This window comes from Callospermophilus lateralis, chromosome 2, assembly GCF_048772815.1.
Source record: "Callospermophilus lateralis isolate mCalLat2 chromosome 2, mCalLat2.hap1, whole genome shotgun sequence".
In the NCBI taxonomy this organism is placed as follows: domain Eukaryota; kingdom Metazoa; phylum Chordata; class Mammalia; order Rodentia; family Sciuridae; genus Callospermophilus; species Callospermophilus lateralis.
The window spans coordinates 82016846-82042009 of NC_135306.1; the positions used below are offsets into that span (position 1 = coordinate 82016846).

A 25164-nucleotide genomic window follows, 5' to 3' on the forward strand; every position below is an offset into this window, starting at 1 on the left:
TATTTGAAAATGTTGATTGTCTCTGAAATCAAACTTCAGTACTAAAAATTGGTGGGTAGAGCCCCACTAATAATAAAATAAAACTTTTCTTCTTTTTGGGGGACCAACTTATTTTATTTGAAAAGCCTAAGTGTTGGAGGACTTAACAGTTCTAAAGACCAGACAAGAAAGGGGATCACCAACAAAAATGAGAAAAAGATATAAACAGAAATAGAAAGTTGTCAGGTTGGGATTAAAAACAGGAAAGTATAATATGCAGTTTATTAGAATCCTGTTAAGTGTTGGGTGTGGTAATGCACATTTGTAATCCCAGCAACTTATGAGGCTGAGGCACAAGGATGACAAATTCAAGAATAGCCTAGGCAACTTAGCAAAACTGTCTCAAAACTAAAAATAAACAAGATATATAAGGTCACAGAAAGACTGACTGACGGGAGGTGGTGCCAAATATAACATGGAAACACTAAGTTTAAGGAAGCTAACAGTTATTAGATGAAATAAAGCTTTCAAAGCAAAAAAAACATACTAATAACAGTCATTCATAAAAATAAAATTTATCTTTCACCACAGGATAAAACAGCTTTAAATTTATACACACCTACAAAGCAGACAGACAAAAGTAGACAAATCTACAATCATTGTCAGATTTTAACACATCTCTCTTCATCTCTCTTCAATAGATCAAATAGAAGACAGAAAATCAATAGATATATTAGACTTGAAGGAACTTGATATAATTGGACATATATAGAATACTGCACTCCAAAACTGCAGAATACATATTTTCCAAGCCTACACAAAACATTTACTAATTGATTACAAATTGGTCCATAAAGCATATTCCAACAAACTTTGAAGATTTGAAATCACAAAGCATGTTCATTCATCCCAATCTATTATATGCAGTTGTATGTCATTATATCACAATTAAAGTTGTATTTTAAAAACTAATTCTACATAAGACAATACAATCCATATTCATTCTCTATATATTGAAGTATCAAGAAGAAAATTACCTTTTATCTAACAAATTCACAATGCGAAGCACATTGCATTTAATGATAAAATCTATAAAATTACACCTTAGTTTGTAATATGATTATCAAAAGTTAATTTTAAATAGATATCATCAGAACTATATGACATGGTTAATGGTAGTAAAACTTCTACAGTTCTAAAAGTTAAACAATAGAAAGTAAAACAAGTGAGACTTTAAGCTGGTTGATTAAACTGCAAGTTTTCTTGCAGTTATATAGTTATTTTGATTCACAATGCTATCTTCCTTAGTTCAATTCAATTATAGTGAAGGGTTCTGGATTTATAACAACAACAACAACAACAAAAAAACAAAAACAAAAACAAAAAATCCTTGTCCAGGAAATATCCCTTATTAATACTTAATAAAACAAGTTGATACAACCTACTTCCACAACAGCAAATTACTTAACACAAATTTAGGCAAAAGAAGTTTTCCTATTCTTTTATTGCAAAAAATGTTGTTAAATGAAATTTTAAGGAAAAAAACCCACAACTAAGCCATAATGCTCCCGTTCCACGCAGTTTGATTTTGGAATTAACCATTTCCAGTTTGTCCATATGCATATATCATTTTCATATAATTGTAGTCAGTGTGTACAAGCTACATTTTGTTTTTATATTTAAACTTTGTTCAGTATACTCTGTTTTCAGTCATCCCAGTTATACATTTAAGTTCCATGTAATTCTACTCACTGAAGTATTAAATCAATTATTCATTTGAGTTGGATATTTATGTTACTTCCATGGTTCTCTATTATGTTACTATTTTTACCTATATAGATCTTTCTTTCAAATTATTTTCACAGGATAAATTTACCGAATCCAATTTAAAATGTCGAACTCAATTCTGAGTGAGGTGCAGTAACACATGCCTATAATCTCAGCAACTTGGGACACTGAGGCAGGAGGATCAGCAACATAGACCCTATCTCAAAAAATAAAAAGGTCTGGGGATGAAGCTCAGTGGCCAAATGCCTCTCCCAGGACCACCTTCCAAAAGTCAATTCTGTCATCTCCTCATTCATTCTTCTTTCGGTTTACCTATTAGCAGCACTACCACTTTCATTTGGGCTTGGAACCTTTTTTCCCCCCTGCCCTCATTCCTTTCTCACCTTCATACATTTAAGACAACAGAAACATTAATTTCATTTTCTGAATCCTACAGTCACTTTCCTACTTCAGGAAAAAAAAAACTTCCTTTCCTAGTTGTCTATTTCTACTATTATAATGCCTCCTTGATATCCCCTTCCAAATGACTTTCTTTCTTTTTTCTATTACATTACTGCCATTTCAATCTTCTTAAAGGAAAACTAATTACATGACTCCTTTCTCTGTACAATTTTAATGGTTTTTTTAATGTGCCTACCAAATTATTTTTAAATATATTTTTATAACTTATTTATTTTTTTAGGTGGTGCTGAGGATTAAACCCAGTGCCTCAACACGTGCTAGGCAGGTGCTCTGCCACTGAGCCACAACCTCAGCCCATTACCAATTTCTTAATCTGGAATTCAAGATGGATGATAACTATTTCCAGCCTACCTTTTCTGTTTTCTCATTACTGTCCTATATAAATACATGCTCCAGTCTGGGCTGGGGATGTAACTCAGTGGTAGATCACTCCCCTAGCATGTACAAAGTACTAGGTTCATCCTCAGCACATGGATTGGGGAGGTAGGGGGTGGGGAAGAAGGCATTCTATTCCCTTAACACAGTCTTTGCTTATCTTTCTGTTCCCTTATCAGTTCCACTCTTTTTGCCTTTTTGTCTTTTACCTTGAATGTCTTCTTTTATTTTTTAAATTAAATTTAATTTTTTTTGGTAGTTATAGATAGACAAAATGCCTTTATTTTATTTGTTTATTGTTTGTGGTGCTAAAGATTGAACCCAGTGCCTCAGGCATACCAGGCAAACATTCTGCCACTGAGCTATAGCCCCAGCCCTGAAGGTCTTCTTTTATTAATTAAATATTTCCTTAGCATCTATTCTCTGCCTCATAACAGATTAAGCAATTGGACTATAGAGAATAATATATCACAATTCTTTGCAAGGCTAATATAACCTCATGGAAGAAGACAGAAATATGCAATGATGACAATTTCATGAACTTTCTGCTGAAGTATTTTTTTCTTCAAAGATTATTAACATGTAGAATCTTTCATATAATGCTGGTTTTAAGAGTCAAGACCATTATTTATGTATTCTCTTTTTTATCACACAAAGAAAAATTTTATTTTAATGAATAATAATTGTATTTCACTGATTGTACTAAAATAAAGCTCTTTTAGTAATTGATTACACCAATGAAAAATCTCTCATTCCTTCCTCCCCACACATCAATAGTCCTCCAGTTCTCAGTGTATCATGTTACTGTCCTCAGGCCAGATTATTAAATAAATCTTTCATTCCAGAAAGGGATCAATTTTGCTTGGAATGCCTCTCAAATTTACAGAAAAAAAATACTCTCTAAAAATTATCTCATGCAAGTTTTCGCAATTCCCAAATAATATGATAGCATACTCACACGATAATTATTTTTTGCTTTTATTTTACCCCTGTTCACTTTCTATTTCCCCTAGACATAACCTAACTGAGGATGTCAACCATATTTCACTCATTGTGTATGTCTTGAATAAATATTTGCTAAGCTGAAAGACTCCAATTAACTGGTTGAGCTATAAGCAAAAACAATGTTTTTACATTGTTTATGAAACTTTAAAAATCAAACATACTAGTGGAAGAGTAAATTAACTTTATTGACTGATGAAAAACTAAAGTGATAAGAAGTATGAATAGTAAATGATAAACACTGAGTTTGGCTGGAATTCTATATTTCTTCTTTCCACTTTAAGTCAAAAGAACATAAAATGTCTTAAAGACTGTTAGTGAACTAGTACTTTTAGTTTCTTCAACAAAACTGCATAGTTTAGCAGTTGCACAGCATTAAATATATACATCTTTGAAAAACCCTGAAAGTTTTAATTTTCGTGTTGACTTCAAAGGCTAATAATATAATCACCTACACTGGTCAGATTCAGAGTTTCTTTTCCCTTTTCTGCCACCCTGTAAAGAAAAATACAACAAATTATTTAGAATATAGCACTTGGGGGTCATTTTCATTTTAAGAATATATACAACCAAAGATATTTGGGGATAAGAAAGCATTTTTTTTCTTGAATTTGTTACAAATTTGAATATGTATACCACTGAATTATTCTTATGTGGTTATTTTTATAAATGATTAAAGCAGGTTGTAGAAAACAGTTACAGCACTTCTATATGAATTTGTCTGGGCTTACTTAGCTAGATGATAAACATATTACTTTTTAGAGCTCACTTTGCCCCAGAGATTTAAAAATATTAAATTTTTGATCAATACCAAAATAAAACACAAAATCTGTTATATGTATGTGTTCAGCACATTTAATAATTCTGTTCATGATCTTTTGAGTAATACAATTAATAATACAAGTTCTGTCTAGCTTTGTTGATATAAACAGAATAAGAAATTTGATTGTTTATCCATAGATTTCTCAGTAGCACATATAAATCTATATTTAACTTGTTGCATATGAAACACCATTTATGGTATCTGACTTGAGCCAAGAGAAAAAGCAGCTTTTAAAGACAAAGAATTTTATATGCATTACTTTCAACATAATATTTCCTGCTTTATTCTGATTTAAAAAGCAAATATGAATTGTAGAAATATGGCAAGTACAGTGTATAAAAAGAAAATTAAAATTTTCCATAACCATACACTCTATCCCTCAATTTAAATATAAATACCTTAAAATAGTTCCCACCCACCCACTTTTCTGTGGTACTGAGGATAGAATCCAGGGCCTTGTACATGCTAGACAAGCACTCAACTGCTAAGCTATACCCACAGACCTTTTTATATTTTGAGACAGGTCTCACGAAGTTGCTGAGGCTGGCCTCAAAATTGTGATCCTCTTGCCCTAGACTCCTGAGTAGCTGGGTTTACAGGTATGAGCCACCACACCCAGCTACTTTACACATTTTTCCCCCCTGGTACTCGGGAAAGAATCTAGGGCTTCACATATATTGGGCAAGTGCTCTACCCACAGAGCTACAGCTGCAGCCCATTTTTCACTATTCTTATAAACTATGGCAATGATATCCAAACTTAGTTGATCATCAGAATTACCTAAGTAGCTGGGCATGGTGGCAGACACCTATAATCCCAGCAGCTCAGGAGGCTGAGGTAGGAGGATCACAAATTCAAAGCCAGCCTCAGCAACTTAGTGAGGCCCTAAGCAGCTTAGCAAGAACCTGTCTAAAAATAAAAAATGAAAAGAAATAGGGATGTGACTCAGTGGTTGAGTACCCCTTGGTTCAATCCCCAGTACCAAAACACAAAAGTATCAAAAATTACCTAAGTAGTAGTATTTATAAATTTATTAGTGCATTATGGTTACACACATCATTGGGGGTTTATTCTGACATGGTCATAAATGCATAACAGTTTTCTTCATTTCAATCCCCTAATTTCCCTTCCTCCTCCCTCCCCCTGATCCTTTTCCCCTTCTCTAATGATCTTCCTTCTACTTATTTATTAATTGGTAAATTATAGTTATATATAAAATTGGAATGAATTGTGAGATATTCATACATGCATAAAGCTTACTTTGGTAAGCAGTAGTGTTTTTAAAATTCTGATGTCTAGGCTTTGTCCCACATCTATTTAACTGGATTATAATCTGTAATTCAAAATGTTTCCAAGTAATCCTGCTGATCAACCAAATTTGAGAACTGCTTGTCTATGGAAGTACATTTTTGAAGTAGTGGTCATAACAGAGTCATAACAAGCCCAGACTCACTTGATAATGAGTTTGAAAATAATTTCTTTTATCCCTATTCTGTTTATACTACTCTCTATATACCACTCTTGGAAGGGAGGGGAAAGAAGTATAGGGGAGGAAAGAAGTGGAGGGGAGGGGAACATCCCAAGTATAAGAATGCTGTTCTTAACTCCTGACCACATTAAAGTTCTGCAAAGATTTAATGAACGAACAGGTTTTGTAGAACATGAAGTTGTAATGACATGTATTTTAAAAAGAGATTTATCTAGCAGGAAAATAAAAATAAATTTAAGAATTCTTTAAGATATATAACCACTATACATAGTTATCAATGTTATGTGGCTAAAAACTTACCATGCAACTCAATGAAATAAATCAACAACCAAACCAAACCAAATCCCCAACAACAAATATACAGGGGGATCTTTTTCAAAATCTCCTAGGCAAAGGAAATTTCCTTCCCAACTGATTCAATTTCAAAGCTAGGACTAAACAAAATTTAGGTTCTCCACACCACCACTGGCTTCTAAGTATTTTTTGACCATAATTCCAAATCAATCAATGCATTTGTATGATTCAGAAACATAAATATGTACATACAAATGTGTATATATGTATAAATATAAATATAAATTAAAATGAAGCACTGTTTGGGTTTTTTTTTTTTTGCTTCATCCAGAGAGAAGATGTTGAATGTCATCTTGTAAATGCAGAATAAATCAAAGAATTAGAAAATCACTACTAGGTAATCACCAAAAATAACTGATGCAAATAACAAATAATAATTGATGCAAATATTATCATGAAAATGATATGCACACAATTTCTCCAAGTATTACCCCTACATAGTACTTATAAATTATAAAGGAGAAATGGTATCTTTTTAATGGAGCTATAGCCCTGTACCCAAGCAAACTTAGGATATAATGGGACAAATCTCATTTCCCCCAAGATGACTCAATGGCACATATGTCATACCTTCTACTAATTCCAAAGACTTTCCCAAATTACTTATTTGATACTGTACAAATCAATATCTAACATTTTCTAAAACACAAAGTACATGACTATTAACAAAATTATTAATATATATGGTGTGTAAATTCTGGCCTAAGAATAAAATACTACACTTATTCTCACATAGTGTCTACTCAAATTACTGTGTGTAATGAAAACTCTTGAAAATTTTAAAAGCATACCTGGTATTTGGCTAATTCTGCTTGTAATACTTTCACTTTAGATCTTTCTTGTTCTAATGCTGCATGAAGTGACGTCACCTATAACCAAACATTCAATAAGAAAACATTTTAAAATTTATAACAATTTATAATGATAAATTCTGACAAATAAATGAGTATCAAAGCAGAAATCCTCCACATAATTTCCATTAGATGTTGTACATGGTTATATATTAAAGATAGATAGGATAAGCTCACTGTTGTACTAGAAAACAGAATAAGGACAGAAAGAGAAAATCAAGTACAGGAACAGAATAAGTTCTATGTTCACAGTTAACTAAAATGCAACCTTATTTTTCCCCATTGGTGCAAAAAATAGAATCATGATTTATTTGCTATTACACAATGAAAGTATAATTTCTATCACCTTCTTGCTATGTTGATGGGCTGTATTTGTTTATTCAAGTTTAATACTGTAAGATTGAAGAACAGCCTAAAAAGATTACTCGTATGCTCCGTAGTTCCTTACCTGTATAGTTAGCTCATTCTTGATACTTTGTGATTCATCAACTTGCAGAAGAATTTCTGCTTTATCTTTCACTGACAAAAAACAAAAAAGGAAAAACCGCCGTATAGTCTTTTCAGTCACTCAAATACTTAAACAATACTACAATAAACCAATACCAAGTACAGTGAGAACACTCTGGGAAACCTTTTTATTTTATTGATTTGATAAACCATATATCTTGAAAAATTGTCTTCAGGTATTATTTAAAGTAAACCTTAACTCTAAAAACATAACATCACTTACTTTCACCTTCCTGCAGCATTTTCAATAACTGTGCATTTCTTGCCTTTACTTCTTTATACTTTGCCTAAGAGAAAAAAATTATTTTTAAAAAAGTAAATGATACAATTAGTGTTCTATTAACAATTACTGTTTCACTATCAATTTGTGGAGCTGTGAATTCTAGGCTTACTCAAAGATATAAATTACTTTTGAAAGAAAAAGGATAGAGAAAGCTGTAATCAGAATTGTCTACTACTAAAATAAATCTTTGATACAATAATAGATATTATTATAGGTGATTATAAATTTAAAGGAGGGATAATTATAAATTTAAAGGAGGGATAAAAGTGAAGAAAAGTTAGGTAATACAATTCAAAATAATTTAGATAAAAACCAAAATGAAAATGACTCGCAGTCTATACCAGTACTGTCTAGCAATATATAAGAATTTTCTATATCTGTTCTATATCTGCCACTATCCAATATGTGGTTATTGAATACTAAAAATGAAGTTTTAATCTCATTTAACTATAATTTAAATTTTGGGACACTTGGAGTGGTAACTGAATTTTGTAATACAGTTCTATCTCTTCTCAGTTAAAGTTTAACTAATCTCTTATTAATTCATTGACTAAAAATTATTGTTACGGTAATTTTTAGCTGTTATGACTTATTTATTAAAATCTTTCAACTCTTTTTTCAGTTTCTTTTTCCAAATGGTTTTGCTCCTTCTCATACTACATAAATAATATAATAATATATTTATAAACAAAGAGGAATTGTGCTCCCACATTAACAATCCATATTCTAGGCAATTTTCTGCCTATGCTACCCTATTCAACATGGGCCCAATAGTAGTATTTTTTAAAAAGTAAAAGCCTAAAGAACGGCTGGGGTTGTAGCTCAGTAATAGAGTGCTTGCCTAGCATGTGTGAGGCCCTGGGTTCGATTCTCAGCATTGCATATAAATAAGTAAAATAGAGGTCCATTGACAACTAAAAAATATTTTTAAAAAAAAAGCCTAAAGAAAACATATAAGAAACTTTTCATTTCTTCTCTCAACATGTACAGCTATGTGCAGAAGTTACCAGATCCCAAAATTTTGTTTCACTTGGCAGTATTAGGGATGAAATCCAAGGCCTGTATATACAAGGCAAGTGCTCTACCACTGAGCTACACCCCCAACCCTAAAAACTATTTGTAAAACAAATTTAAATGAATTTCACAACCTATAAAAGTGGCTTTTACTAACCAGTACTTTGTCCATTAAATTGTTGATGATAAATCAGTACTATATGCTAAGTAACAGTATAATCAACACAGTAAACCAAAGCACCACAGTAAATATAAAGGGTAGGACTTGAGTTTAGAAATGAATAAGGAAGACAAGATGGAAACATAGATACAAGGGGGAAAACATATCCACTAAACTACAACTATATTCACTATGAATACAGAAAAATACACTATAAATATGGAGCCCCACTACTATAAAATTCCCATTCTCATGTCTTCAATTTCTGCTAACATCTCACCAAACTTTAGCTCAAAACTTTAGCTCCAAGGTTCTGGTCAGTATACACAAAGCCACCTCTTAAGTAAGCCTTGAAGAGTCTAAATTGGTTCTTAAAGCAAACTTGAAAATGTGCAAACTTACCTGTGAAAATTCCCTAAATTGCTCATAAATAAATAGCATACATAGTTTTGTATATACAATCCTGAATAAGCATATCTACAAAACATAAATATGTAAAATACCAGTAATAAGTAGTTTATGATAATGTATGCAATATTTGATGCCCTTACTAGTGTTTTGAAAGTTTATGAAAGAGCATATAAAATTGATAAAGTTAAATGCATATATATTGACCCCCACTGTGTCTTGAGCATATATACTTGCATATAACACAGCCATTTCAAATTCAACAAGTTCAATGGAATCTATTAGTTCCCATTTCTCAAAACAGTTGAAAAATGTGTCCTTCCTCTTACACTCAATACATGGTCATTTTTATCAGACTGTCTTCACTTTAAGACTAGGCTACATGCATTATCATCCCACAAAACAATTCTCAAGTCAAAAGAAAATACTTTTTACTGCCCTCTTTGTGTAATACCCAACAAACACCTTCAATCTCATTTTTGATAGCTTCTCAATTCTCTAAATGTCAGTTACCATGTACATCCCACCATTCCCATGTTTTTGTACACACTATTTTCCTCTCTGGAAAAAACATCTTTTCTGTGAAATCTTACCAATTTTGAACAGCAACAACTCTTTGTTCTTTTCTCTGTACTTCTTGAATACTCTGTCAAATATCAATTATAATTCTTATACTGTACTGCAATTGTTTATATGTTTATCTTCCTTGTAACTTATTTTTTATTCTCCATGCCTATTACAACAAAAGTAATGAAAGCAGAAATGAAAGGCTAAGGAAGATAGGCATATAGTGATTCTTAAAGGCAGGAGCAGGAAAGAAGTGTAAGTACCATAAGGGTTGGAACTTCGACTTTCTTTTTTTTAACTATTACATATGCAGGACCCAGGAAGGGTACTTGGCATACTACAAGTACTCAATAAATAATTGTTCTAAGAATTAGTCAAAGAGAGTGATATTCAAATTGAGTAAAGAAATTTTAAGGGCTAAAGGAAGAAGTAAGAGAGCAATTCACATAATTTATGGTTAAAAATACACACTTATTTAACAAATGTTGAAGATGTGGAGAAATTAGAACCCTAAGCACTGGTGAGAATGTAAAATGGTATGACTGGGGCTGGGGTTGTGGCTCAGTGGTAGAGCGCTCACCTAGCGCCTACAGGGCACTGGGTTCGATAGTCAGCATCACATAAAAATAAATAAATAAAATAAAGGTATCGTGTCCAACAACAACAACAACAAAATATTTTAAAAAATGGTATAACTACTTTGAAAAAGAGTTGGTGGTTTCTCAAAAAATTAATCCAAAGAATTAAAAGCTGGGACACAGATACTTGTATACTAATAAACAAAATGTAGTATATACATTCAATGGAACATCATTCAACTATAAAAAGGAATAAAATTCTGATATATGCTACAACATATATAAACATTATACTAAATGAAATAAGCCAGACATAAAAGGAAAAACAATGTATGATTCTACCTATGTGAGGTACCCAGAATGGACAAATTCATAGATATTAAAGGTTATAAAGGTCTGGGGAATGAAAATGCAGTTGTTTAATGGGTACAGAATTTCTGTTTGGGATAGGATGATAAAAAAATTCTGGAAAGAGATAATGGTTATGATTAGACAAGATCATGAAGATACTCAATGCCACTGAATCAGTAGTACACTTGAAATGGTTACAAATATTTTATAATAATAAAAATTATAATATTGTTCAGACATTAAATCATTAATCAGTTTTAAAATTCTCAATAGCAGAATGACTATTTCTATCAGCTGCATATTAAACATTTACATATAAGAAAAGCAGAGGATTGGGGTTGTAGCTCAGTGGTAAAGCGCTTGCCTAGCATGTGTGAGGCACTGGGTTCAATTTGCAGCACCACATATAACTATTTAAAATAAAGGTCCACTGGCAACTAAAAAAAAAGAAAAAGAACATTTGCATTTATAGACTGGTGGATACAAACCTCCCACTGAGTGATCACATTTTTCAGCTTCTGGATTTCAGCATCTTTCTTTTCAAGTTCCAACTTTAGTCTTTCAATTCTTCCATCTTTCAGAACCACTTCCTGAAAAAAGAAAAACACTATTTTAGGACTAAAATTGTTCTATCAAACCTAGCTTGCAACAGTCCTTTGTGACAAGTTTAAAAGGAAAAATCCTAACTTTAATTAATTTTCTTAGGCAACCTTAAATATTGACATTTCCACTTTGACTCAATTATGATCCTAATTCTATAATGTAAGCAAATAAGATTTCTACAGTTAATCTCAAACTGCAAATATACTTTAGAAGAATATCAGGACTCTGGAATGTTATTTCTATCTTGAAATAAACATTAAAAGTGCTCCATGACAAGTTATTATTATTAGTCTATCCTGAAAATTCCTGTCATCTTGTACCATATACGAAAGTAAATAAATTTAAATGTACAAAGTCATCCAAAGTCCATTCTTTTGATGAACATAAATTGGCTCTATTTATATAATGAGTAAGGAGGCAACACCAATTTATTCCACAAATACAGGTTATCTTAGCTGCTAGGTACCAGGTATACAATAGAACACCTGAACTGAAAAGCTTCTTACTCTTGTGGGACTTAGATATCTAAGAGAGGAGACAGATCACAGATAAACAAATGCTGCAATTAGAAAGGAAGAAAAAAGACGACAGTGTAGATGGAGTATAATAAGGGGCAAGATTATATGACTTCAGAAAAATCAATAAAGCCTGATCTTAGAGGGCCTTGTAAGCTATAAAAACAGTCTGCATATTATTGTGATTAAAACAGAAAGCAGTGAAAGATTCTGAGCAGAACCATTATATTTATATTTATATTAGATTTAGATTTATATTTTATATTAGACTTACATTTATGTTTGTAAAGAATCCCTTTAGGTATTCTGTGGAAAATGGACTGCAGTGGGGGCAAAGACAGGTAGAAAGAGCTTTTAATGCTATTATAAGCCCAGATCAAACAAGATTATGCCTTGGATAAAGGTAAAGCAGAAAAAATGGAGATAAGTGTATCTGAGAAATAATTTGGAGCAGAATCAACAGCACTTGGATGAGAGGTTGAAAGTAGCAAATGAGGATGATAGACACTCTAGTCTGAGTTTCTAGTTTAAGGAATAAGATGGGTAGATCAAAATTAGCACTATACTACTATTGGGCCCACGAATCTCACTCCTAGAAATTTATGTTAAGTGGGAAGGTGAAGCATCTATGAAAATGTTCACTGTGGGTTTATCACAACAAAAATATGTTATCAATTTAAAAGCCAAAGCATAGGACATAGGCTAAATACACAGTAAAATCACAAAATTGAAAACTATGCAATCACTAAAAATGATGATAAAGAACAATAAAATATATTTGCATGATCCCAAAATTGTAATATGTGTGAAGAAAAAAATTCTAGAAAGACATGTCAACACTTTAATCATAAATAAGGTTTCACTTTATTGTTTTAAACTTTTCTTTTATCAAAATTATTTTATATTGAGTATTTAACAATGAGAACAATGTAGAATACAACTTTTGATAAAAATGAGACCGTTATAAGTATGTTTTTAAGAAACTAATGGATCTTTTTAAAATTTTATTCATTTATTTATATGCAGTGCTAAGAATCAAACCCAGTGCCTGACACATGCTAGGCAAATGCTCTATCACTGAGCCACAATTCTATCTCCTATTTTAAGTATTTTTTAAAAATCTGGATAAATATGACTATCCACTTTGAATAGGAAAGACTTTCTGATATCAAAGGAAGAAAACAAAAAGAAAAAGACTGACAGACTTGACTCAATTAAAAAATCTCAAAAAATAATGTAATAAAAATCAAAAGGTGAATTAAAAGCTAGAAAAAATAGTTGTAACCAATATGATAGACATATGACCAAAAAAACTTGAAAAAATCATGCAATCTCATTAGTTATCAAACTGGTACATTAAGATTTTTCTCAGCATAGGATAATTGCAAGCAACTTAATCTATAAACTAAATTATTTATTTAATGTACAAGAACTATTTGATGACCTGAAATGCTCACCATCTATAATTAACTGAAAAAAAGTGGTTCATATGACAGTTACACATTGAGGAAAAATGTATATATCCATAGAAAAGTAGAACTATACCAAAATATCACGAGTAGTTTCCTCCAGGTGACTAAGATGAGGGTCTTTCTTTCCCCACTACATCTACAAATTGGGGATGATAATAATTCCCACCAACTCAATAGTTAACTATGAAATAAGAGTCTATTTTAAGTAGTTAATGCAGTATATCTGAATATATATATATATATATCTCCATATATCTATTCCTCAAATATTTATTTTTGGTTTTATTGTTGTATTTTACTTAAATTTTTACAATAAATACATAACACTATTTAAAATACAAAACCATATTGTTTTAACATATACTCACTTTTAATGAAGTACTACATTTACAAATTATCTTCTAAGTAAAAGTTATCATAATAAAATGAGATTGAAACGATATATAAGACAGAGTCTGTGCCCAAAGGAACTTGCAATCTATTAAGAACGGTAAGAATGACTGCTATAATAAAAACAAAATGTTATGGGGAATAAAAAGGAAATAAAGATCATATCCAGATTTTCTGGTTTTAGTGTTGAAGACTGGGCTGTGGAAGAAGAAATGACATGTGAAATGCACATTTTTTTCATGAGTAAGTGGGGAAGGACTTCACACAGTGAAGGACTTCACACAGGTCTGCAGTTGCTATAGAAAAAAGTTTGGAAGAGTATATACATGGGAAGTTAATTGAGCTGAGGCTATCCTGAGAACAATGCTTTCAAATTTACTTAAGAGTAGCTCATGATAGGAACGTTTTATACTATGACACAGAATGCACATACATGTCATGTACATATGCGTATATCTTGTGTGTATACAGATGTGCACATAGGAACAAATTTTATAAAATATAAATAGGTATTACATACTCTAACATTTTCTCATGTACTCTTTTTGTTTGTAAGAAATGATAAAAATCAACTTAATGAAAACAAATGCTTGTTAAAAATGGCAGAATTCCACTAGGTGAAGTGGTGCACGCCTATAATCTCAGCAGCTCAGGAGGCTGAGGTAGGAAAATTGTGTGTTCAAAGCCAGCTTCAAGAAAAGTGAGGTGCTAGGCAACTCAGTGAGACACTGTCTCTAAATGAGATATAAAAAAGGGTTGGGATATGGCTCAGTGGTTAAGCTCCCCAGGGTTCAATCCTTGGTACTGGGGGGAAAAAATGGCAGAATACAGGTTTATTTTTTCACACTTAATAATTCCTGGTATATAAATGCATATACAGTTTAAAAATGATTTGAATACTGGCAAAAAGAAGAATTTTCTTTCTCTGATAAAGGAATACAATGGGGGCAGAGAAAGAGAATTTAAAAACCAGCCTCAATTCTTTTTTCCCCAGTACACTCAATGACATTCTGCGACAAAATCCTAATTTTTTTTAATTATGAAAGACTTCACATATGCACATATATATGTATAACATGTATATGTTAGGTAAAAGTAAAAATAACCCAATATGCAGATTAAGAGTTTTGAACTTCTTTTAAGGACGAGTTTTACCAATACCTTGGAGAGGCACACCCATGTGCCTCTCCTAGTTTATATCCCTTTCTCTTCTATCCTGATGATCTCCACTATTATGAACATTACATTAATATTATGTTTAACATTGCCTTTATGTATATATACATTTATATGTGTTATATATCTATATAAAATACATATATGTATACATATAGATATCCCTGAGTAGTATATCAAATTTCTATTTTTAATATATGTATGAAAAGCATTGAACTCTATTATCATTAAACACTTTATTCTTGATATTTGTCCAATATCAGTTCATTCACTTACAGTTAAGTTCACTTACAGTTCATTCACTTCTCCTGTTGAATTTACTATTTCAAAACAATGAAGTTTTTAACATGCCTACAGGGCTTAGTTCAGGGATAGAGTTTCTACAACATAGATCATGCCCATCCATCATGTTCACCTTTAAAAGATAACGCCAAATTGTTTCCCAAAATGGTTATACCAATTTATATTCCTACTAATAGAATACTACTGTTGCACTAAACCCTTACAATTAAGCATTATCTTGTTCTTATCCATAGCCTTCATCCTCCTTCAATTTTTCCTAGGTACTGCAATAAAATTAATAGTTACCAAATAAAACTCTCCCTTCTACTCAAAAGCCTTCAAAGATTCTCTACTTATTTATCCTAAAGAATTAAAATCATCATACAGTAATACATGCATACCCATGTTTATAGAAGCACAATTCACAAAGGCCAAACTATGAAACCAGCCTGGATGTCCATCAATGGATAAAGAAAACATGGTATATATACACACACAACAAACTTTTATTCATCTATAAATAAAAACGAAATATGGCATTGCAGGAAAATGGATGGAACTATTTCGAGAACATTATATTAAGTGAAATAAGCCAAATTCAGAATGTCAAGGGTCATATGTTTTCTCTCATATGTGGAAGCTAGAGAAGAAAAAAGAAAAAAAAGGTGGGGGTGGAACAAAAAAAGGTGGGGGTGGATCTCCTAAAAATCAAAGGGAGATCAATAGAGGAAAGGGTTAGGGGATGGGTGATGGGGAAGGAGGGGAAAGTGCTGAGGAGTGATACTGGCCAAATTCTATTGTTGTATTGTGTGTATGAATGTGTAACAATAAATCACATCATTATGTACAACTATAATGCACCAATTAAAAATGTGGAAAAAAAGGACTATCAAGTAGAAATGGGGATATGGCAAAAATTACATAGCACTCATTATCAGATGAGAACATTAGCACTGTATTAAAAATATTTTCTAGCAATACCTGTTGGTTCAGAGTTAAATTAGAATAGAAAGGGAGACAACACTGAGAGCCAATGGTGCATAATGGCAAACTTTTTTTTTTTTGTAAAGAGCTTGGCAGCAAATATTTTAGGCTTTCTGGGTTATTCTCTTTTCTTTTTTAAAAACAGTTATGTAAAAATGTAAATACTATTCTTGGTTCATGGGCCTTAAAAACAACAAGAACAACAAACAAACAAACAAAACAACCACTGACCAGATTTAACTCAGGCCATCCAGTTTGTCCTGTTATAAAGAATAAATTTTAACTTCTTAGTTTCATAGGAAAAAAAAATCTTTAAAATTTAACTTCAATCTATTTCTCTAATCATGTCATTCCAAGTTTACCTTAAACTTCTTGGTTGCGGAGTTTTTCAATTTCCTGAATACTCAGTTACAGGTCTTTCCTAATTCTGCAGTTGTCTTAGTATGCAGTCTTTCTCCATTTCGCAGTTTAGAGTTATTTATCATTCAAAATCCATGCCAAATGTAATTGTTTATATACCATCACAATTCACCCAAGCTATGATTACGTTTTCTATTCAAAATATCTTTCTTATTGTTTCATATCTCTCTTAAAGTCTTCATCATGCCGAACAATCCTTTTACAAGTTTACCTCCTCAAATGCCCACTAATCTTTGTGTTCCCTCATCCCTTCACCAGTGCTTAACTGTACATAAAATATAGAACATATTCAATAAATATTCATCAATGAATAAACTACAAACTTAGTATTTTTAAACATAAATACTTTCGTGGGATTACTAACTAGTAAGATAATATCAAAAAACTTGCTTTATATAATCAAAACTGGATTTGACAAGCTTACTTTAAAAAAAGATAATTTGCATTTTAATTTCACTGTGATTTTAAGAGAATTTTCTATTTTACATGCCTGGTTGTGTTCATGAGCTGTACAATTATCTGTTCCATTATACTCTGTAAGCTGTTCTCTTCTTTTTTCTCTAATAAGAATTTTATGAACATCATCTTCCAGTCTATTGAAGAATCCTCCATCATGTGATAAAGTCTGAGAAGAACTCAATTCCTGTCAAAAATGAATTATGATTTACTATTATTCAACCCAACAAGTGTATTCATTTAATAAACCTAGTCAGTCACTAGAAGGATAAAGAATGAAAAAAAAAAGATAGCTAGGAGATTATAAACCATTCAATCCTTCTGTATCTCCAGAAAATAAACAGTAGACCCATTTCCAAAAGTCCTTTTCTTACTTCATATTTTTTTTAAAGTTGGGAACTGATTGATTTTAAAGCTTTTGTTACTCACATGCAATTCACTCAATGTGGATAAGTCAATGGTTTTTAACTTATTCAGAGTTGTACAACTATCACCACAATTTTATTACATTTTTAACACTCCAAAAAGAAACCCTGCACCCATTAGCAATTCCTTCTCATTTCCTCCAAATCCTCTCTCCAGCTCCAGGCAACACTATTCTATTTCCATCTCTATAAATTTGACTTTTCTGGATATTTCAAATAGAAAGAATAATTCAATATGTATTGTTTTTGGTTTTTTTGGTACCGGGGATTAAACTCAGGGGCACTCTGTCACTGAGCCACATCCCAAGCTCTATTATTTAAAGACAGGGTCCCACTGAGTTGCTTAGCACCTTGCCTTTGCTAAGGCTGGCTTTTAACTTAAGATCCTCCTGCCTCAGCCTCCAGAGCCACTGGAATTACAAGCATGTGTCACTGTACCCAGTTTCAATATGTGTTTTTTGGTGATTAACTTCTTCCTTCCCCTTATCCTCTCCTTCCTTCTTTTTTCTTTCTTCAAGACAGGGTCTCACTTGGTTGCTGCCCCTCAACCCCAGCTTGGCTTTGAACTTGGGATCTTCCCACCTCATCCTCCAGAGTAGCTGGGATCACAGGCATTCACCGCCATACCCAGCTTTGTGACTAGTTTCTGTGAGTTAGTAAAATGTTTTCAAAGTTCATCAATGTTATGGCATACATCAGTACTTCATTTTTTTTTCTACTGCCAAATAATATCCCATTCAACATCTTACTTCTTCATTCACTGATTGATGGACACTGAGTTGTTTATACACTTTGACCATTATGAAAAATGCTGTTATGAACATTCATTCACAAGATTTTTTTGGGGGACATATTTTCAATTCTGTTTGGTATATACCTAAGAGTGGGACTTCCGGGCCATATGAACTTTGTTTAACCTTTTGAGATATTGCTGATAGTTTCCCAAAGCAGCCCACTATTTTACAATCCCATCAGCAGTGCAAGAAGGTTCTATTTTCTTTGTGATTTCACCAACATTTACTATCATCTGTCTTTTTTATTACTTCCACCCTTCTGGGTGTAAATTAGTATCTCACTGTGATTTTGAGTGGCATTTCCCTGACACTGGTGGAGATAAGCATTCTTTCATATGCTTCTGGGGCATTTGCATTATATTTTTGGAGAAATGTCTACTTAGAACCTTTGTCCTTTTTTTTGGTTGGGGGGTACCAGGGATTGAATTCAGGGACACTCAACCACTGAGCCACATCCCCAGTCCTATGTTGTATTTTTAGAGATAGGGTCTCACTGAGTTGCTTAGCACCTCGCTTTTGCTGAGGCTAGCTTTGAACTCGCAATCCTTTTGCTCTGCTCAGCCCCCACACCTGAGCTGCTGGGATTATAGGCGTGTGCCACCCTTTGTCCATTTTTTAACTGAGTTACTTATTTTTTTATAGTTGTAAGAGTTCTTTATTCCAAATAAATATCTTACTAAATATGATCTGCAAAATTTTCACTTGTGGGTTGTCTCTGCAGATATTTCACAAAATATTTATTGTATCTTTTAACCTAAAAAACATTAAATTTTTTTTTTTTTTTGTAGTACTGGGGATGAAATCTAGAGCCTCATGTGTGCTAGGCAAGTTGCTCTACCACTGAGCTACATCCCAAGACACACCCCTTCCTATTCTGAGGCAGGGCCTTGCTATGTTGTGTCCAGAATGGTCTCTAACTCCCTGGGTTCAAGTAATCCTCCTGTCTCAGCCTCCCCAGTAACTGGGAGTACAGGCATGCACCACTGCAAATGGTTTTAGTATTTACATTTACTTCTAACATCTACTTTGAGTTAATTTTTTTGTATGGTATTGAAGGGGTACAAATTCATTCTTTGGCATGTAGATATCCAGCATTATTTGTTAAGAAGACTATTTTCCCCAGTGAATTGTTCTGGCATCCCTATCCAAATCTCTGGACTTACAATCCCATCAACCTATGTTTATACTTATGCTGATAATGCACTGTCTTGATTAATAACCTTGTATTGCTTGATATTTTGCATTGCACTTATAAATAATTTTTAAATAAATTCTATATACCATGAAGAATGTTTTAAAGAGATAATATTTTATCATTATATACCCAATTATGTAAAATTAGAAAGTTTACACATTCTCCAATAAAGCAGTATTCCTCCTCTGACTTCCTGTTGTATGCACAGAGACTAAAGAAAATATTCTTCTCACTCTCAATGATTTCACTTAGGCCCCACATTTTTAGGTTCTAATACAATTTTACCCGTTTCAATTGTATTTGTGATCAAATTCTATATCCTTTTCCCTTCACATTATCTATGAAAATTAAGTGTTTGAATAAACTATTTTCTTGTATATAAGTGCTTAATACACAAATGACATTTTAAAAGTTTGTAAAATGCTTTATATTTTACAAAGCATTTAAACAAACATTACTATTTGAATCTCATAAATACTATGAGAAGTTGACAGAGCAAGTATTTATCCCCCCAGCCCCAGGTAATTATGGGCTCAGGAATGCCCATAAATTATTGCTAAATGGTACAGATATAACTCTTAAACCTATTGCTTCATGAAATATTTCCAGAATATTCTTTTTTAAATAATTTTTTTACACCTTTATTTTACTTGTTTATTTTTGTATGTGGTGCTGAAGATCGAACCCAGGGTCTCGCACATGCAAACTGAGCACTCTACTGCTGAGCCACAACCCCAGCCCCCAGAATATTCTTTTTTAAAAAAATATTTTTAGTTGGAGATGGACACATACCTTCACTTTATTTATTTTTATGTGGTGCTGAGGATTGAACCTAGTGCCTCACACATGCTAGGCAAGCACTCTACCACTCAGCCCCTAGCCCCTCTTTTCAGTATATTCTGTTAAGACTTCATCTGAAAGCAATAAATACAAAAGTGCTTAAAACACTTCTATAAAAACAGAATAAATAAAATGCTGTTGGCAACAATCTCTGGATTTTCCTGCAACTAAAAAGACTGCAGTTCCATCTAGTGTGTCTACTTTTTGATAGATGCTCCCATTATTACAATCCTATCCCAATCTCTATGCACTATCCCTATCTCATATCTTTTGAGTAGTTCTTAGTGAGGCACAAAATATCTTTTCAGCCTATAAGATGAAAAATTTCAAACTACAACTTGATAAACTACGGGGGAGACAAAAATAATTCAACTACCACCCCCCACCATTCATCACAGAAAAAAGATCAAAATGTGGTGAATTTAAGAACACAGATTCTTTAAATCAATTACTGTATAGCCAATTCAATTTCAATTTAATCTGAAATCTGAGCACAGCATACAATGAGTAAGACAATATAATGCTTGCATAAATATAGACATATAAATCAATTAAACAGATTGATAGTCTTATCGTAAACTTTTACATTTATGGTCAATTTAATTTTTTAAAAGGTGCCAAAGCACTTCTTTAAGGAGATAATAGTATTTTCAATAAGTAGCACTGGGAAAACTGGATATGCACATGCTGAAAGGTAAATTTGAATTTTTTATTCATACCAAAAGGTAAATTTGAATTTTGTATTCATACCATACACAAAAATTAACTAAAATATGAATCATAAACATTAAGGAAAAATTAAAACTATAATGCTTCTCGAATAAATAATAATGGTCTTTGGTTAGGCAAAGAGTTATTAAATGAACATCAAAAGTATAATCCATCAAAATATAAAACTTTTCTGCTTCAAAAGATACCATTAAGAAAACAAAAAGGCAAAGCACAGCCTGAGAGAAAATAATTAGAAATCATACATCTGACAGAGGACTCATATCCTCCAAACATAAGAAGAAATCTTATAATCAATAATTAGACAACACAATTAAAATGGGCAACAGAACTGAACAGACACTTCATCAAAGAAGATGCAAAAATTGCTGCTAAGCACATGAAAAAATGCTTCTTAGTTTAAGAAAGTGCAAACTGAACGAAAATTACAATTTACATGCTATAATCAAATGGCTATAATCAAAACCAGAGACAATATCTAGTATTCGTAAGAATGTATAGAAAATGGAACCCTCAGGGGAAATACTAGGAAGAATACTGGCCAACTTATATTGTTATATTATGTGCATGTGTGAATATTTAACAACAAATCCCACCATTATGTATAACTATAATGCACCAATTGTAAAATGTGGAACCTAGAGCCCATAGTTGCTGGGGATGATAACTGCTGCAGTCATTTTTTAAAACAATCTGACAGACTCTAAGTCTAAACATAAATTTACCTTACAACCCAGCAATATCACTCTTAGATATCCACCTAAGAGAAATGAAACACACAGCCAACAAATGTTCATTCACAGAAAGTCCACCAACATTTACCAATAAATCTGAATGAAATACTGATACATGCTATATATGGGTAAAGCTCAAAAACACTAAGTGAAAGAACTTAAATGTGTAAGACTACATATTGTAGGAGTACATTCATAAGAGATTGCCAAAAAAGGCATATTTGCAGAGACAGAGGTCAGAAGAGTCATTGCCAAGGGCTGAAGGTAGGAGTAGAGACTAATTATAAATGTATATGTCAGGGCTAGGGTTGTGATTCAGTGGTAGAGTGCTTGCCTAGCACATGTGAGGCACTGGGTTTGATCCTCAGCACCACATTTTAAAAAATACATAAAATAAAGTTATCATGTTCATCTATAACTAAAAATATTTTTATAAAATAAATGGATATGCAGGAGCCTTGGGAATTATGGAAATTTTTGAAAACTAGACTATGATTATAGCCACAAAACTCTTTAAATATACTACAAATAAGAGTAGGGGTTGTAGTTCTGTAGTAGAAGTTGCCTAACATGCATGACACCCTCAGTTCAATTCCCAGCAACACAAAACAAATATTAGGTAAATATTATTTCAATACACACATGCTATATACACATGCAATAGACAAATTTTATGGTATATAACTCAATAAAGCCATTTCTAAGAAGGCACTCAACTCCACCATTGTTCTTTTGTTTTTTTTTTAAAAGCAGTTTTGTTTTTTTTTGTCGTTGTTTATTTTTATGTGGTGTCGGGGACCAAGCCTAATGCCTCACACATGCTAGGCAAGTGCTCTACCACTAAGCCACAACCCCAGCCCCTCCACCATTCTTCTTAACAATTTAGAACACTGTTTATTCCTTGTGCCCTGCCCTCATGTAGTTTTCACTTATCTCTATCTTCCTGACTCTACAAAAGTTAATACTACCCCTCAAATTTAGTTTATCATTCCCATCTTTGGTTTGTGTTTTACAAGCATATCATTAAACAATATAAATGCATTTGCCCATTTTCTCTATTTACTTTTTATTATGAAATTTTTCATCCATTTATTCTACCCCTAAACTTAACTGTAAAGTTTTTCCTATATTTATCCTATATTTCCCCTATTGTTGCTTATAATTTTACAGCATAGCCATCATGACATTTTATCTCAAAATTCTTTCACATGCAGTTATAAAATATTTTTCAATGTAACCATATTATCACACCCAACAAAAACATATTTTCTAATACCATATACTTATGCCTATTTCATATTTGAATTTCTTCAACTGTAACAAAACATCTTATTACTAGTCTAATTAAGGTCTACATATTACATTTGGTCATCTCTTAAATCTCCTTTAATCTAGAACATCCTCCTCCAAACACTCCACCTTTTCTTCTCAGTTAACATTTTTGTTTTGTTTTGTTAAAGAGACCAGGTCAGTTGTCCTACAAAGTATCCATCTTGGTTTTGCTGGTTTGTTTTATCTCTTGTAAAATGGAAGTCAGAGCTCAAGGCTTGATTTATATATTAGGTTAAACTTTAAAAAAAAAATTTTTTTTAGTTGTAGATGTACACAATACCTTTATTTTATTTACTTTTATGTGGGGCTTAGGATTGAACCCAGTGCCTCATATGTGCTAGGTGAGCGCTCTACCAGTGAGCCACAACCCCTGCCCTCAGGTTAAGTATTTTTAGCAAGAATACTTAAGTTTTGCCAGGTGCAGTGGTGCATGCCTATAATGCCAGCAGCTCAGGAGGCTGAGGGAGGATTGTGAATTCAAAGTCAGTCTCAGCAATTTAGCAAGGCCCTAAGAAATTCAACAAAACCCCATTTTTAAATAAAATATAAAAAAGGGCTGGAAATGTGGCTCAGCAGTTAAGCGCCCTTGGGTTCAATCCCCATTTCTTAAAAAAAAAAAAAAAAAGAATAGTTAAGTTTTGTTTAAGTTTTATAAAATTGATACCACTCTGAGAAAATCTTCTGAGACTTATTTTTCATTTAACACTGTTTTGGATCATTCGTGTAGTTACCCAGAAACATAACTTTACTTTCACTACTGTGTAAACCTTTGTGTGATTACACTAAAGTTTATCCATTCTGCTGAAAAATAATAGATTTTTTTCCAGTTTTTTCTTTGGGAAAGATGAAGGTGGGCTAGTCCATTGCACACATAAACATAAAATTCCTATGGTTCCTAGGAAATATAAAAGTTTCTCTAGGACATGTGTACTTAGGAGTAAAACTGCAAAATTGTAACTTATATCAAGGACCTGCAAGCTACAGCCCAAAAGGGGCCTGCTGCCAGTTTTGAAAATAAAGTTTTACTGCAACGCAACCATTCTCAGTCATTTAAGTAAGCTATAGCCGCTTTTATTCTATAAATGGCAGAACTGAGTAGTTGTAACAAAGACCAGATATACCTCAAAGCCTAAAATATTTGCTACCTGGCCCTTTATAGAAAAAGTCTGCTGACTCCTCAGTTATTATAAATTTTCAAATTTATAAGAACACAAAATTATGCAAAGTATTTGTACTAATTTACATTCTCACCAATATAAACTGATCTATAATTCCATAGATCCATGATCTCTGAATCTTGATATTTTTAAACTTCTTAATTTTTGCCTGCCTGATGGGTGAAGGGGAAAAACAAAACAAAACAAAAAACAGTATTCTCAATGTGATCTTAATTTACATTTCTCTGATTAGTTACAAAGTAGGATGTTTGTCATGTTTCTGTTATATATATTTCCTGTTTTGTGAAATGTCTGATGTTTCTTGCTTATTCTTTCATATTTATATCTTGTGAGACAGTAACCATTTGATTGGAGTTCTTTCTCTACCTAGATACTAGTTCTTTATCAGTTCTATATTTTGAAAACTTCATTTGTGCCTTACTTTTTTACATTCTATTTGGTATTTTGTGGAAAATAAGTTATTTACTTTGAATGACATCCGATTTATAAATCATTTGTTTTAGAGTATTTCTGTGAATTTTTCCCATACTCCTCAGTCAGAAACATGTTCTCCTGTATTTTCCAGTTCTAAAAGTTATAAATATGCCTTTTATATAAATGGCTCATCTGTATGCAGATTTTATTGTGTGATGAAAAGTAAAGATACAA

The 25164-nt window shown here is 32.3% G+C and overlaps 1 protein-coding gene across 8 annotated transcripts in view; it reads right to left on the bottom strand.

The window, feature by feature from the left end:
* Window positions 1-226: 226 nt before the first annotated feature.
* The window catches only part of Gkap1 (G kinase anchoring protein 1), a 58120-nt gene continuing 33182 nt past the window's right edge, over window positions 227-25164 (bottom strand). For 6 of the 8 annotated variants that reach the window (XM_076846095.2, XM_076846097.2, XM_076846096.2 and 3 more), the window contains 6 exons: window positions 17324-17476; window positions 11480-11581; window positions 7854-7917; window positions 7572-7642; window positions 7064-7141; window positions 535-4101 (listed from right to left, as the gene is read on the bottom strand). In XM_076846095.2, the coding sequence (XP_076702210.1) occupies window positions 4054-4101; window positions 7064-7141; window positions 7572-7642; window positions 7854-7917; window positions 11480-11581; window positions 17324-17476 (516 nt within the window). In that variant the 3' untranslated portion in view covers window positions 535-4053. Of the gene's footprint in view, window positions 4102-7063; window positions 7142-7571; window positions 7643-7853; window positions 7918-11479; window positions 11582-17323; window positions 17477-25164 lie in introns of all 8 variants that reach the window. The other 2 variants (XM_076846102.2, XM_076846103.2) reach the window with 2 other exon arrangements.